This window comes from Myotis daubentonii, chromosome 17 (genome assembly GCF_963259705.1).
Source record: "Myotis daubentonii chromosome 17, mMyoDau2.1, whole genome shotgun sequence".
NCBI classification, from domain to species: domain Eukaryota; kingdom Metazoa; phylum Chordata; class Mammalia; order Chiroptera; family Vespertilionidae; genus Myotis; species Myotis daubentonii.
Window position 1 is genome coordinate 46,455,867 of NC_081856.1, and position 13,458 is coordinate 46,469,324.

Here is a 13,458-nt window from a genome sequence, read left to right on the forward strand (position 1 = left end):
CACTAGCAGGGTCCTTTATCTTTTTGGTCCTAACTATGCTAAAAAAAAAAAAAAAAAAAAAAAGGAAAGATAGAAAGGAAGGAAGAAAGAACAGAATGAGATAATACTGCACAGGGCCTGGCATACAATAAACCCTCAAACAATGTTAGCTTTTAAGTTCAGGTTCCTGAGCTTGCCAGGCCAGGACCCAACCCTGGACTGTGGGGAATAATCAATGTCAATGCCACCTAGTCAATGAGCCTAGCTTCCCAAGGGCTTGTCCCTGGATCACCTTGACATCTGAAAAAAGTCACTTATACTTATGTAGTCTCAGATACGTATCTACTTCTATAAGTAATTTGCCCAAGTCAGTAAATGGTGGCTCTCACTCCAGGAACCACCTATTGTCCATTTGTTAAGCTGCCTCTTCTTTCTCACAATTATATCACTAAATTAAAGAATGGGTATTTTGCAGTGAGCTAGGGATTGAAAACTCAATTTTTCTTTCTCATCTGTAAACTTTAAACATAGGATGTTTGCTTTCTTAGTGAGCCTTTTGAATCAACAGATAAATGCATATATAATTATGAACCTGGTGGGCTGCCTTGTGATTTGTAAATAATAAAATAATATCACATGCGAGGTGGTTCACCAGCTATTACAGAACAGGCATTGCAGAACATGCCCGTAACTGCTTTTTACTTCCCAATTTTCATGGTTGGCCTTTCTGTTCTCATGTTTCAAAACACCATAAAATATGATCAACAAATGCAGGCATAAAGTTATTAATGCCTATAAAGTTGAATAGAGTATGCATTTATTAAGCCTCCCTGGGTGTTGGCATTTCACTAGGCGCAGTGGTCGGCAAACTCATTAGTCAACAGAGCCAAATATCAACAGGACAACGATTGAAATTTCTTTTGAGAGCCAAATTTTTTAAACTTAAACTATATAGGTAGGTACATTGTTATTAACTTAATTAGGGTACTCCTAAGGCTTAGGAAGAGCCACACTCAAGGGGCCAAAGGGCCGCATGTGGCTCGGGAGCTGCAGTTTGCCGACCACGGTGACTCAGGGAATATATAAAGGCAGTAAAACTAACATTTTTTGGCCTTTTAAAGAGTTTACAACGATCCTTTTGGAAGTTGTTTACACCACACAAATAACTGTGCAGCGCTGTAAAGAAAAAAAAAAAAGAAACCGCCAACTTTTCTCTGCCTTTACACCCCTTAACTCCTCGAAATCGGGAACGTCTGGGCGCTGTACTCAGGCAGTTCTTTATCCAAGCTTCTGAAGACCACAAATTAACCTCCCAGTTTTGGCTCAGAATCTCTCCTTCCCGTGATTGGCTGGAACCTGGGCATGCGCAGAAGCTCCGCGAAGCCGCGCGGGCTCGGGCTGGCGCCGCCCCCACCCCTTGACAACAGGAAGTGGGTGAGCGTCACGGCGCGTGCGCAAACCTGGTCGGGGCGCCGGGCCGGTGGGTGACGCCGGGAGAGCGCATGGGCAAAGTGTACGTCCGTTTGTCCGGAGTGGAGGGGTGAGTGGGCGCCATCTTCTTCTAGGTTCACTGAGGGGCCCTTCTGGGAAGGCTGCCGCGACGAGGAGTGTCCCTCCTCCTCCTCCTCCCCGTTCCCCCGCCCCACCCCCCCGCCCGTGTGTCCGACTCGGCGGCAGCGGTGTGTGCTTGTTGCCAAGCGCGAAGGCAGTTACCGTGGGGGCGCGTCGGGGGTGGGGAGGGGTCGGCCACGGAGACGGAAGAACCGCGAAAGGCGGGGCCGGCCGCCGCCCCCGCCCGCGTCGGGCACCGCTCTCCCGTTAGGGCACCCTCTTCCCTTGCTCCACACCGGCTCTCCCGTCAGCCTCCACGTGCTGTTGTGTGTGCGCTTCCCAGGTTTCTTTAAAAGTGAAGATTTCGTCGGATTTCCTAGGTATTTTTTTTTTCCCTCCCTTTGCTCTGTCATCGTAGTCGGTGTTGGCCGGAAAGAAGGCCCGGCTCGTTAGGCGCAGGAGAAGGGGCCGGAGCGTTAGACGTGGGAGCGAGCGGTGCGCCCCGCGGCGCGTTCCGGTGGAATGTGTGCCCTTGGCACCCGGTAACGGAAAGGCGCGGAGGTGGGGCGGTCCAGGTTAACGTGAAAGCTGGTTTTGTCCGAAGGTTCCGGCGACGGCAGCGGATCGTGCAGAGCGACGCCGGCCTGGCGCGAAGCAGGAAGCCCTGACCCCCGGCAGCCGGACAAAGGCCGTGGGGCTCCGGAAGCTGCGCCCCCGGCTGCTCCCCGGTTGGGGATGGATGGATGTGTTTGGGAAAAACCCGTGCCACGTGGAGTCGCCTTCATTTTCAGTGCCTGTTGGGGACCCCGGCTCTGTACCTTCATGCCTTTGGTTTCCGTTTTAACCATCTACATTATTAAAGGATAAAAGGCAGGTCATCATAACTAATTGGGCACAAGGGGGTAGATTCTTTTCTGCAGGGGAAACTCACGCCTTCAGAGTTTGAGTGTGCTTTATCGTAACTCTGGGCTTTAAGAAGTCGCATTTTTCTCTCCTTGACCGCGTTTGGAAAATGACTCGTTATTCACTAGTTAAAATCAAATGGATCTGAAATCGTGCCTTTTTAAATTTAGCCCTCCTCCAGTTGTCCCGTTCCCCCCTCCCCCCAGGCTTGATTAGAATATACTCATTTCTTGTTGTTTAGTGATAATGGTATTAGGGGGATGAATTTTGGCTAAAAATAGCAGCATAATAAGTTTATTAATTTCACTGACTTGCCCTTAAATGAGCTCTTAAGGACCCATTTCCTTCTTTTCATAGGTTAGAAGTTCTAACCTATCTCTGTCTTTAGATCAGCAGTTACAAAAAGTACTTGTACTGCATTCAGAAGTAGTAAAACTTTATGTGCTTTAGAGTATTTGTGTTTTGTTTTTTTTGTGTGATGTTCTAAGAATAGAAGTTCTGCAAAATTTACTTAAGGAAATTACATGGCAACTACAGGAAAAGTGCTTATTTTGAGAACTGATCTCTTATAGGTAGTTGGTGGTCTCTTAAGTTATTGTAGAGAGATAAATGGTACATTACCCTAGTACAGTGGTCGGCAAACCGCTGCTCCGGAGCCACATGCTGCTCTGTGGCCCCTTGAGTGTGGCTCTTCCACGAAACACCACGTGCGGGCGCGCGCGTAGAGTACAATTGAAACTTAGTGGCCCATGCGCAGAAGTGGGTTTCGTCCTGGGCCAGTCATTGTCATGATGCAATTTTATGGATATTGTAAGGTAAATTGTAAGGAATTTAATTTTATCAATAAATAATATAGTTATTAAGTATGATATCAAGTTTTATTCAACGTACCTATAGTTTAACTAAGACTTAAAACTTTAAGTAAAGTTTATGAAGTTAATTTTAGGGAACGTTGTGGAGTGAAAGAAGATGCAGTGTCGAGGATTGAGAAAGGTATGTTGAGATGGTTTGGACATATAGAGAGGATGAACGAAAGGAGACAGACGTAACAAGTATACAAGACGAGTGTGGATGGGAGAGTTGGAAGGGGCCGACCTCAGCGAATGTACCTCAATCGGATTGAGGACGTTTTTAGCAAAGGCCAGCTTAGGAGTTCCCTAATTAAGTTAATAACAATGTACCTACCCATATAGTTTAAGTTTAAAAAATTTGGCTCTCAAAAGAAATTTCAATCGTTGTACTGTTGATATTTGGCTCTGTTGACTAATGAGTTTGCCGACCACTGCCCAAGTATCTCAAGGCAAAAAAGTTTAAGCATTTGTTATATTTAATTGTGACAAATTGAAACAATTTTTAGTCTGCTTAAATTGAATTTATAAAATTTGCGCTCATTTTAACTACTTAGTTAAAATAATTGTTTTTAAATTGGGATATATTACTAGAAATCTTTTGAATTTGACATATAATTACTCATTGAAACATCCCTAACTTTTCTTGTAGATTTATTTATGTTCTCAGGATAAATCTTTTAAAAAATAAAATAATAAAAATTTGGCAAGGACAAATGATGTGTACTTACACTGCTTTCTAAAATATTTTAAAAGTAAAAAAGGAGCTAACTCAGTTTGCATAAGAAGGAGTCTCAGAACTTGAATGGAAACAAGTATTCCAGAAGCCATTTATAGTTTTTGTTAAATTGCTGGTGTGGATGTTGGTATATTGAATAAATTAGGCTGTACTTGATTTTTTTTGATACTGTGCAGATTTTTCTTTTAAATACATATTTTTTTAGAGCAGTGTTTTTTAAGTTCACAGCAATATTGAATAGAAGGTACAGAGATTTCCATATACCTACCATGCAAATATTTTAATAGTAAATCACAATATTTTTAATACCAATTTGACATTGATAATTAAGATGTAGACTGCCAAATAATTTCTTGATAACTTTTTTAGTTTAGCTAATAGTTTTTTTAACCAGTGGACCCTTTTCAAAAGAAAATAAACTTTGTAGACCTTAAAGTCATCTTCAGATCCTACTTTGTGGAAGAGTAGTACTTAACTGTAAGTACCGAATTAAAACAACATTTATTTGTCCATTAAGAACAAATTTATAATTATTAGCAGGTCATAAAAACTTATTTGGAAAGACTACTTTGGGTATCTCAAAGTATTAGATGTGAATTTCCTTAAACACTAAGTTGGGATTTTTCAGTAGTTAATACTGATAGTTCCCAAACATTCCAAATTAATGTATTTTTATTATATTTTTACTTTCCTACATTGTCATTTGTGTTTCTTCATTAGAACTCAGGACATAGCTTAAGGAGATTATCTGAACATTTTTCTGTTTGGCTTGAGGTGAATTTTATTTTTTTAAATATATTTTATTGATTTTTTACAGAGAGGAAGGGAGAGGGATAGAGAGTTAGAAACATTGATGAGAGAGAAACATTGATCAGCTGCCTCCTGCACACTCCCCACTGGGGATGTGCCCGCAACCAAGGTGCAACCAAGGCACAAACCCTTGACCGGAACCAAACTCAGAACCCTTTAGTCTGCAGGCTGACGCTCTATCCACTGAGCCAAACCTGTTAGGGCATTGGTTCTCAACCTTACTAATGCCGCAACCCTTTAACACATTGTATGCGGGAAACATATTCATACGTTTTACGTAGACTGGTAGTAGAGCGCGGGACACGTATTTTATAGACGCGGGATACGTTTTTTTATAGATTAGCGGTAGAATGCGGGTAACGTATAAATACGTAAACTAAAGTTATCATAATTTTACTGAACGTTGCCATTTGCGCAAAAAATTAGCAGAAATGGCCCGCACCACCTGTTAGTGCACGATAAAAACTACCCGCAAACAATGTTAATACAGTTCCTCATGTTGTGGTGACCCCCAATTTCATTGTTAAAAATTGAACATAATTAAAGCATATGATTAATCACAAAAACAATTTGTAATTATATATGTGTTTTCCGATGGTCTTAGGCGACCCCTGTGAAAGGGTTGTTCGACCCCCAAAGGGGTCTCGACCCACAAGTTGAGAACCGCTGGGTTATGGCTTGAAGTGAATTAAGAGTAATTCTTTTAGGAGTTTAAGGAGTAGTAGTTGAGTTTAAGATAGGGAGTGGTAGTAGTTGAGATTTTTGATTTTAGGGATATTTTACTATTTGCCTTAATTATATTTTGTTCCATGTTTGGAAGTGTGAGCTGTGTATGTAGAACTTAGCATTGTATCCAAATCATAGCCATTGTTTGGATTTTGCTTTAAAAATTAGTGTTTGAATTTGAAATGTTAGTGTTTCATTAATTTATTTTGTCATATTGAATGGTTTTTTAAAATTTGATTTGGTCTTATGTTTTGAAAGGGAGGAGAATTGCAAGAGAGACATAAGTTAGGTGTTGGGTCTTTTCATGGTTGGAAGAGATTGAAAGTTTTTGGGAATTTGCTGGTGTTTTTAAATTGTCATTTTACTTGTGGAGCAGTTTTCTTTTTCTTTTTTAAGTGAATGTAAAATTTATATACAGTGAAATGCACAGACCTTAATGATAGAATTCATTTAGTCTTAATAAATTTATACACCCATGTAACCTACAGTCCAATTAAAATATATAACATTTTCATCATGCCTTTCCTTGTACCATCTCAAGTTTAGTTTATAAAAGGCTTTTGTTTTTAAGTAACTTGCAGATGTCTATTCTGAACGTGTACCTCCTTTTTGCTAAAAGATGATTCATTTCCTCTTGGAATAAAAAAGGTCATCTTGTAATGTCCATAGTTGTGGTTCCTTCACTTTTTAAGTAGGTCATTCTGAAGTGACTATCCTAATCTGGCGTTGTTTAAGATCAGTTACAGGGTCCTGGGATTAATTATATTTCATTTTCTTTCCACAGTTAAGTTGCTTTTACAGAATTAACAGGTCTCCAAGAAATAATAAAAAAGGTAAGATATTCAGAGCTTAAGGCTTTTTACAGAGGCTTGACAAAAAAAAGTAAAAGTAAAATAATACATCTTAGGTATCCATGCCTTCTGTACTTTATGTCTGGCCAGTACTGCACTAGTGGTAAGCAACTTAAGAGCAAAAATTATATACTGACCATAGATGGCTTTGTAAATATGTAAAATTCCTTGTGGTAAAATTCTTTAAACCACAAAGTTCTTTCTTACGTGTCAATAGAAGATATGTTTCTTAGTGAGTTTGAAAATAGTTTGGTCTTGGTGTGAAGCAGCACTTGGCAGACTTACAAGAAGATTTGATATTTTTATTGTTCATACTATATAGGATAGGTGATATGAAAATGTATCTTTGAAGTAGTTGGTTTATTTAGATGTTTAGATAGGAGGAAGTTTATTCCTTTTTTAAAAATTGGATGCAGTCAATATTTTTGTGAACTTGTATTTTGTTTTCACTTATATATGCTGAAGAAGGTAGGAACCAAGTAATTATTAAGCTTAGTGTGGGATAAGGTACTTCAAAAATAAGACTTGCTATTATGTGTACCTTTTTGTCTGCAGGTCATTATTGCTGTGATTTGAGCTCAGCATGGCTGTAGTCATCCGTTTACTGGGGCTTCCTTTTATTGCTGGGCCTGTGGATGTTCGTCACTTTTTCACGGGATTGACTATTCCTGATGGAGGAGTGCATATAATTGGAGGGGAAAAGGGGGAGGCTTTTATTATTTTTGCAACAGATGAAGATGCAAGACGTGCCGTAAGTCGTTCTGGAGGGTTTATCAAGGATTCATCTGTAGAGCTCTTTCTTAGCAGTAAGGCAGAAATGCAGAAGATTCTAGAAATGAAAAGAACTGATCACACAGGAAGAGAGCGGCCAGGATCTGGGGCATCAAGGGTTGGCTGCTTAAGTAATTTTGTTGAGGATGTTAAAGAAGAAGCAAGTAATTCTGGATATGGCTCTCCGATGAATCAAGATGCTGGGTTTCATGCTAATGGTACAGGACATGGTGATTTAAGGCCAAGAAAGACACGGCCATTGAAGGCTGTGAATCCTTACTTGTTTCTGCGAGGTTTGCCTTACGTAGTAAATGAAGATGATGTACGTGTCTTTTTTTCTGGTTTGTGTGTGGATGGAGTAATTTTCTTAAAACATGATGATGGCCGAAATAATGGTCATGCCATGGTAAAATTTGCTTCATGTATTGATGCTTCAGGAGGTCTTAAATGTCATAGAAGTTATATGGGTTCCAGATTTATAGAAGTAATGCAAGGCTCAGAACAACAGTGGATTGATTTTGGTGGTAGTTCAGTTAAGGAGGGTGACATTCCTGTGAGAACTGAAGAACATTCTCCACCAAGAGAAATCAATGATAGACATTTTCGAAAACGATCTCATTCAAAATCTCCCAGAAGAACTCGTTCTCGTTCCCCTCTCGGGTTTTATGTTCACCTAAAAAACCTGTCCCTAAGTATTAACAAAAGAGATTTAAGGAATTTCTTTAAAGATACTGATCTGACTAATGAACAGATTAGGTTTTTATATAAAGATGAAAGAAGAACAAGATATGCCTTTGTGATGTTCAAGACTCTGAAAGACTATAACAGTGCTCTGGGTTTACATAAGACTGTTTTACAATATCGTCCAGTTCTTGTTGATCCAATTTCTAGAAAACAAATGTTGAAGTTCATTGAATGTTACGAAAAGAAAAGACCAGCATCAATAGAGAAAGAGAAGCTTGGACGTGTTTCACAAAAATACTCTCAAGAAGGCTACTCTGGCCAGAAACTGTGCATATATATAAGAAATTTTCCATTTGATGTTACAAAAGCTGAAGTGCAAAAGTTCTTTGCAGACTTCTCTCTTGCTGAGGATGACATTTACTTGCTTTATGATGACAAAGGAGTTGGTCTGGGAGAAGCATTGGTGAAATTCAAATCAGAAGAACAGGCCATGAAAGCCGAACGTCTAAATCGTCGAAGATTCTTGGGGACGGAGGTATTGTTAAGACTCATATCTGAAGCACAAATGCAGGAGTTTGGTGTAAATTTTTCCAGTAAGAGAAGGCAAGACCATTCACAGTCACGTGATAGAGAAGACCCTGCCCATTCATTTGACTCAAATGACCCACCAGGATACACAAGGGGCCATTCTGTAAACTTTAGGCATCAGCAGGAAGATGTGAGGCAGCCGGACAATTTCAAGCATGCCCAGGGGGATTTCCAGTGGCCTGAGCGGTGCCCTCCAGAAGACCTCAGGCGCTCCCCAGAGGACCTCAGGCACCGGCGAGAGGGACATTTCCGGAGGCCTCCCGAGGAGGACTTGAGACGCCGCTGGGAGGATTTCAGGTACCATCGGGAAGAGGGCTTACGTCACCCCAGGGAGGAGGACTGGAGGCGGCCACCAGAGGACGATTTCAGTCCTCCCAGGAGGGACTTGAGACGATCCCCCGAGGACTGGAGGTGGCCCTCGGAGGAAGACCGGAGGCGACCTCCCCAGGGCGAGTTCAGGCGGCCACTGGAGAAGGATTGGAGGGGCCCCCCGGAGGAGGATTGGAGACGACCCCCCGAGGCTGACTTCAGGCGGCTTCCCCAGGGGGAGTGGAGGCGCCGACCCAGGGAGGACCTCAGGCGGCCCCCGGAGGAGGATTTCAGGCGGCTCAGGGAGGAAGACTTCAGGCGGACTCCCGAGGAGGACTTCCGGTGTTCTCCTGAGGAGGACTTGCGGCGGCTGCCGCCCCTGGAACACCGGCGGCCCCAGGAGCACTTCCGGAGGCCGCCCCAGGAGCACTTCCGAAGGCAGGAGCCTTTCCGGAGGCCGCCCCCGGATCACTTCAGGCACCCCCCGGAGGAGGATTTCAGGCGCCCCCGGGATGAAGACTTCCGGCGCCCACGGGATGAAGACTTCCGGCGTCCTCGGGATGAAGACTTGCGGCGCCTTCCGGATGAAGACCTTAGGCACTCCCGTGAGGAGCACTTCCGGAGCCCCCAGGAGGAAGATTTCAGACGCCCTGCTGATGAGGACTTCCGGCGGCTCCCAGAGGAAGAGCGCGGGGAGGCTCCGGAGGAGGACTTGAGACTTCTGGACCATTTCAGGCCGCCCGGGGAGGAGTTCCGGAGCCCACCCGATGATTTTAGAAGTCATCGCCCTTTTGTGAATTTTGGTCGCCCAGAAGGTGGCAAATTTGATTTTGGAAAGCGTAACGTGGGAAGTTTTCCTGAGGGGAGATTTATGCCTGATCCAAAGTTAAATTGTAGTTCCGGTAGAATAACACCTATTAAGATAATGAATCTTCCATTTAAAGCTAATGTTAATGAAATTCTAGACTTTTTCCATGGTTACAGAATTATACCTGATTCAGTTAGGATACAGTATACTGAGCAAGGATTACCTACAGGGGAAGCCATTATTGCTATGATAAACTATAATGAAGCCATGGCTGCTATTAAAGATTTAAATGATAGGCCAGTTGGCCCGCGCAAGGTTCGGTTAATTTTGCTCTAGAGAGCACTTTCGAAGTCGGAGTTACCTCTTCCCAGTATTGATGCAGTAAAATGCTTTCATGTTTTTTAAAAAAGTGTTTATTTTAATTATCTAATGAAACTTTTTAAAATTGACCTGTGACTAGAACAAATGTAAGTAGTAGAATGTAAGTCGTTTTCTTTTGCTTGCAAATTGTCGTTTTTTTTCCTAATTAAAATTATATGGTTTTCTTTTGTTTTTTTTGGTTGTTGTTGATTGGCAGTAGGGAAGAGGACTAATTCCTTGAGTGCATTAGTTTTTTTGTTGATATCCTGGGTAAACCTCAAGACCTGTATGAAGTAGAGCTGTATTTGAATAAGATACATTTTATATTCACTTTTGTTTGCATTCTGTAGTCTGCATCTTTTACTAAAAATGTATAAGGAAATGGTCAGTAACTGGTTGTTCAGGTTTAACATTTTCATGGGGACTGCCTGCAGAATTAATGCCCTCTTTCTTGTCTGAGATATTACTGTTAAGCTTCCCATTATCAGTACTTCAAAATGAACATACTGTGAACTTGAAATTTACTTATGTAAAAAAGTTAGGAGATTCTTAGTTTCTATGTTCATAACTTGAAAAGTTTTATAAAAATAAAAAAAATTAAAACTGGAGAGACCAACTAATTAACTTGTATTTGTATAAAAGGTGAAAAGAATTACAACTTCTTTTGTGAAGTTTTTCAGCAGCTACATTAAATATTTATGTTAGTGCAGAGTGTTATGTATAGTTCTATGATTTCTTCAACATCTCATCAAACAAACTGATAATTTAACTCAAAATACTTAAAAGACAAAAAGTAATTGTAGATTCAAGGAGACTTTCAGGCTTATGCTGGGAACAACTGATAAATGGATATAGTTTGTGTTTCTAGGAAGAATTTTCTGATGATCCATATAACTTCTATTTACTCTTAGGTTCTCATTTTTTAAAATTCAAAACTTTGTATCAAAAGACTTACTAAATATAATGAGACTTGTGAGATTGAATTTTGACTTTGATATTCAATATTTAGTGTAGACATTTTTGCAAATACTGGATTTGATTTTTCTATACCCATAATAATAATAATGGCTAAAAAATACTGGGCACTTACTGTGTGCTAGGAAACATAAGTGCTTTACATGCACGATTTCGGTATGATAAGAATCATGAGTATTATTTACCCCTGCTTCACAAATGAGATAATGAAGTTTGGAGAGGTTAAATAATACTTTAAATCATAGCTAGTAAATCATGGAGCCAGTTACAACAGACTCACTGCTGACTTCAGTTCATGTTCTTAACACTTTTGCCTGCTAACTTTGTTAAATGGTACTTTAAATTTTAGTAAGACGATGCTAAAAATATTTTCAAGCATGAGCCCTATTTTCTTCCATTGTTTTAAAAATAGCGTTAAAAATTAGTATTCTCAAACATTGTTAATAAACAAAGTAACTTTGAAAGTTTTTATATATCGAGGGTTTCTCTTGTACACTAACATTACATATTGGCTTATTTAAAATTGTTCATTTTACCAAACTAAATTTGATTGTGGGCTTTTATAGTTACATAAAAGGAAGTTAATTTTTTCAATTCTGTGATCTAGAGATTATCCACATTGAGCAAATAAGTATAAAATTTGAGTTTATATACTGTAGTTATCATTTAGTAATAGGGTATTGCAGAAGTAGAATATATTTAGTCAATTAGTACTCTAAGTATTTTGGATTCATCTTCAGTGATTTAAAGTCAAAGGAAGCCAACTTTGTTTTTTGTTTTTTTAATAGTGAATATCCTGCTTGCCGCTAGAATGAGTAAACTGGTAAATTTGTTTTTTAAAAAAAGCACATCAGTATGACTCCTTAAATTAGTAAGCTTTTAAGTAGCTAGGAAAATGATAAATTAATACCCAAACCAAGCACAATGAACAAAATAGATATTTTTAAGTGCTAAAAGATTATATAGATGGTTCATTTGACCAGCATTCTTAAGGAATGTATGAGAGACAAAAACATACTAAATACATATCAAAAGCTAAAATGAAGCTTAAAAAGTGAAATATCACAATGTGGAACTGCTGAAAGTAGGCTGGGGTGGTGTGATAGTGGTAGCTGAGGCCAACAATAGTAAACATAAGCTTTAAAAAAAAATCCTTACCGGAGGGTATGTTTATTAATTTTAGTGGGGGGAGAGAGAGGGAGAAACACGGTGTGAGAGAGATCAGTTGCCTCCCATAAGTGTCCCTACCCGGGATCAAACCCATAACCATTTTGGTGTTCAGGATGCTCCAAACAACTGAGTCACCTGGCGAGATGTAAACATAAGCTTTGTATTTAGATTATAAATGTAAGATTAATGAATTGATATGAATAATTTTATTCCATAATCTATCAGTTTAATATATTTAAATTTTTTTTTAAAAAGTTTATTATGCAAAGCTGTCTTCTATTGGTTGGGAGCCATTTTTTCCCATCTTTTCCCAGCTCTGCCTCCAGTGATATGTTAATGAATGAAATTAGCCATGGAGTTTTACAACATGGAAATTGGCAAATGAAACAAATCGGGGTGCTTTCTATTCTAGAGAGCCAGCTTACCAGCAAACCACCAAATTTCAAACACATAAAAGAATAATATGCTAAATCCTCATATCCCCATAATCCAGCTTCAGTAATTATCATCTCATAGCCAGTTTTGTTTACTTTCTCTTAATGTGAAAAATATCAGTTATATATAGGAAGTAACCAATCCCATAACCAGTAGTTGGGTAATCTTTTTAGGAGTCTACTTTTATCAATTACTGAGAACATGGTCAAGAGCAGTGGTTCTTAGTCCATATATCATCTATTAAGGAGTGACTCTGTCACCTCCATATTTGTATTAAATGTTAGCTATCATTTATTGAGCTGCATTAGGTAATATATATGTATGATCTGTAGTTATATATGAGTTAACTATATCATTTAATCCCAATAACCTAAGAACCTAAAACCTGTTTTGGAGATAAGAAGTAGGCTATGTAACTGGTTGAGGTGGTTGTTTCTTTTTTACAAGAAGGCTAAAAGAAGTTTTAACATTTTTAAAGATTGTTACATTTTAAATGGTTGATTTTTGTCTCTCGGCCCACGAATATAAAAAAATATTTACCATCTAGCCTTTAAAGAAAAAGTTTGCCAATCTCTATTTGGTCTAAAAGAAACTTAATTTTACATTGATGAAAGGTATTATCATCTATAGTATCCTTTTGTCCTCAGAATATTTCTTTGAGGTAAGCAAAGCATACATTTTATATCAGAATCATTTGCTAATTGCTTTATATATCAGACAGTTTTGACTTTACAGAAAGGGCAACCGATGCTCAAGAGAAAGTGATTTGCTATTGTAAGCAGCAAGATAAATACTACAACACTGTTTTTTTCCTCAAGTGCAACACCAAGATTAAATACTGGGACATAAAAATGCAATAATATCCTCAATTTCTTAATATCAATTTAGGATTTTAAAATGTGTTGAATATTTTAAAGTTCTTAAATAACTTTACCACATAGGACTATTCTC

The 13,458-nt window shown here is 39.3% G+C and overlaps 1 protein-coding gene across 4 annotated transcripts; it reads left to right on the forward strand.

The window, feature by feature from the left end:
• The first annotated feature begins 1,417 nt into the window (after nt 1-1,417).
• RBM12B (RNA binding motif protein 12B) lies at nt 1,418-10,535 on the forward strand. 4 transcript variants are annotated; one of them, XM_059672240.1, is made up of 3 exons: nt 1,504-1,519; nt 6,341-6,386; nt 6,961-10,535. In XM_059672240.1, exon 3 carries the CDS (start codon nt 6,991-6,993, stop codon nt 9,901-9,903), a length of 2,913 nt encoding a protein of 970 aa, XP_059528223.1. In that variant the 5' UTR covers nt 1,504-1,519; nt 6,341-6,386; nt 6,961-6,990; the 3' UTR covers nt 9,904-10,535. The 4 variants fall into 4 exon arrangements, 3 of the variants coding, with proteins under 3 accessions (XP_059528223.1, XP_059528222.1, XP_059528225.1); XM_059672239.1 differs by lacking the exon at nt 1,504-1,519 and adding an exon at nt 1,535-1,910; XR_009449585.1 differs by lacking the exons at nt 6,341-6,386; nt 6,961-10,535 and adding an exon at nt 2,135-2,817 and having other exon boundaries at nt 1,418-1,519.
• The last annotated feature ends 2,923 nt before the right edge of the window (nt 10,536-13,458 follow it).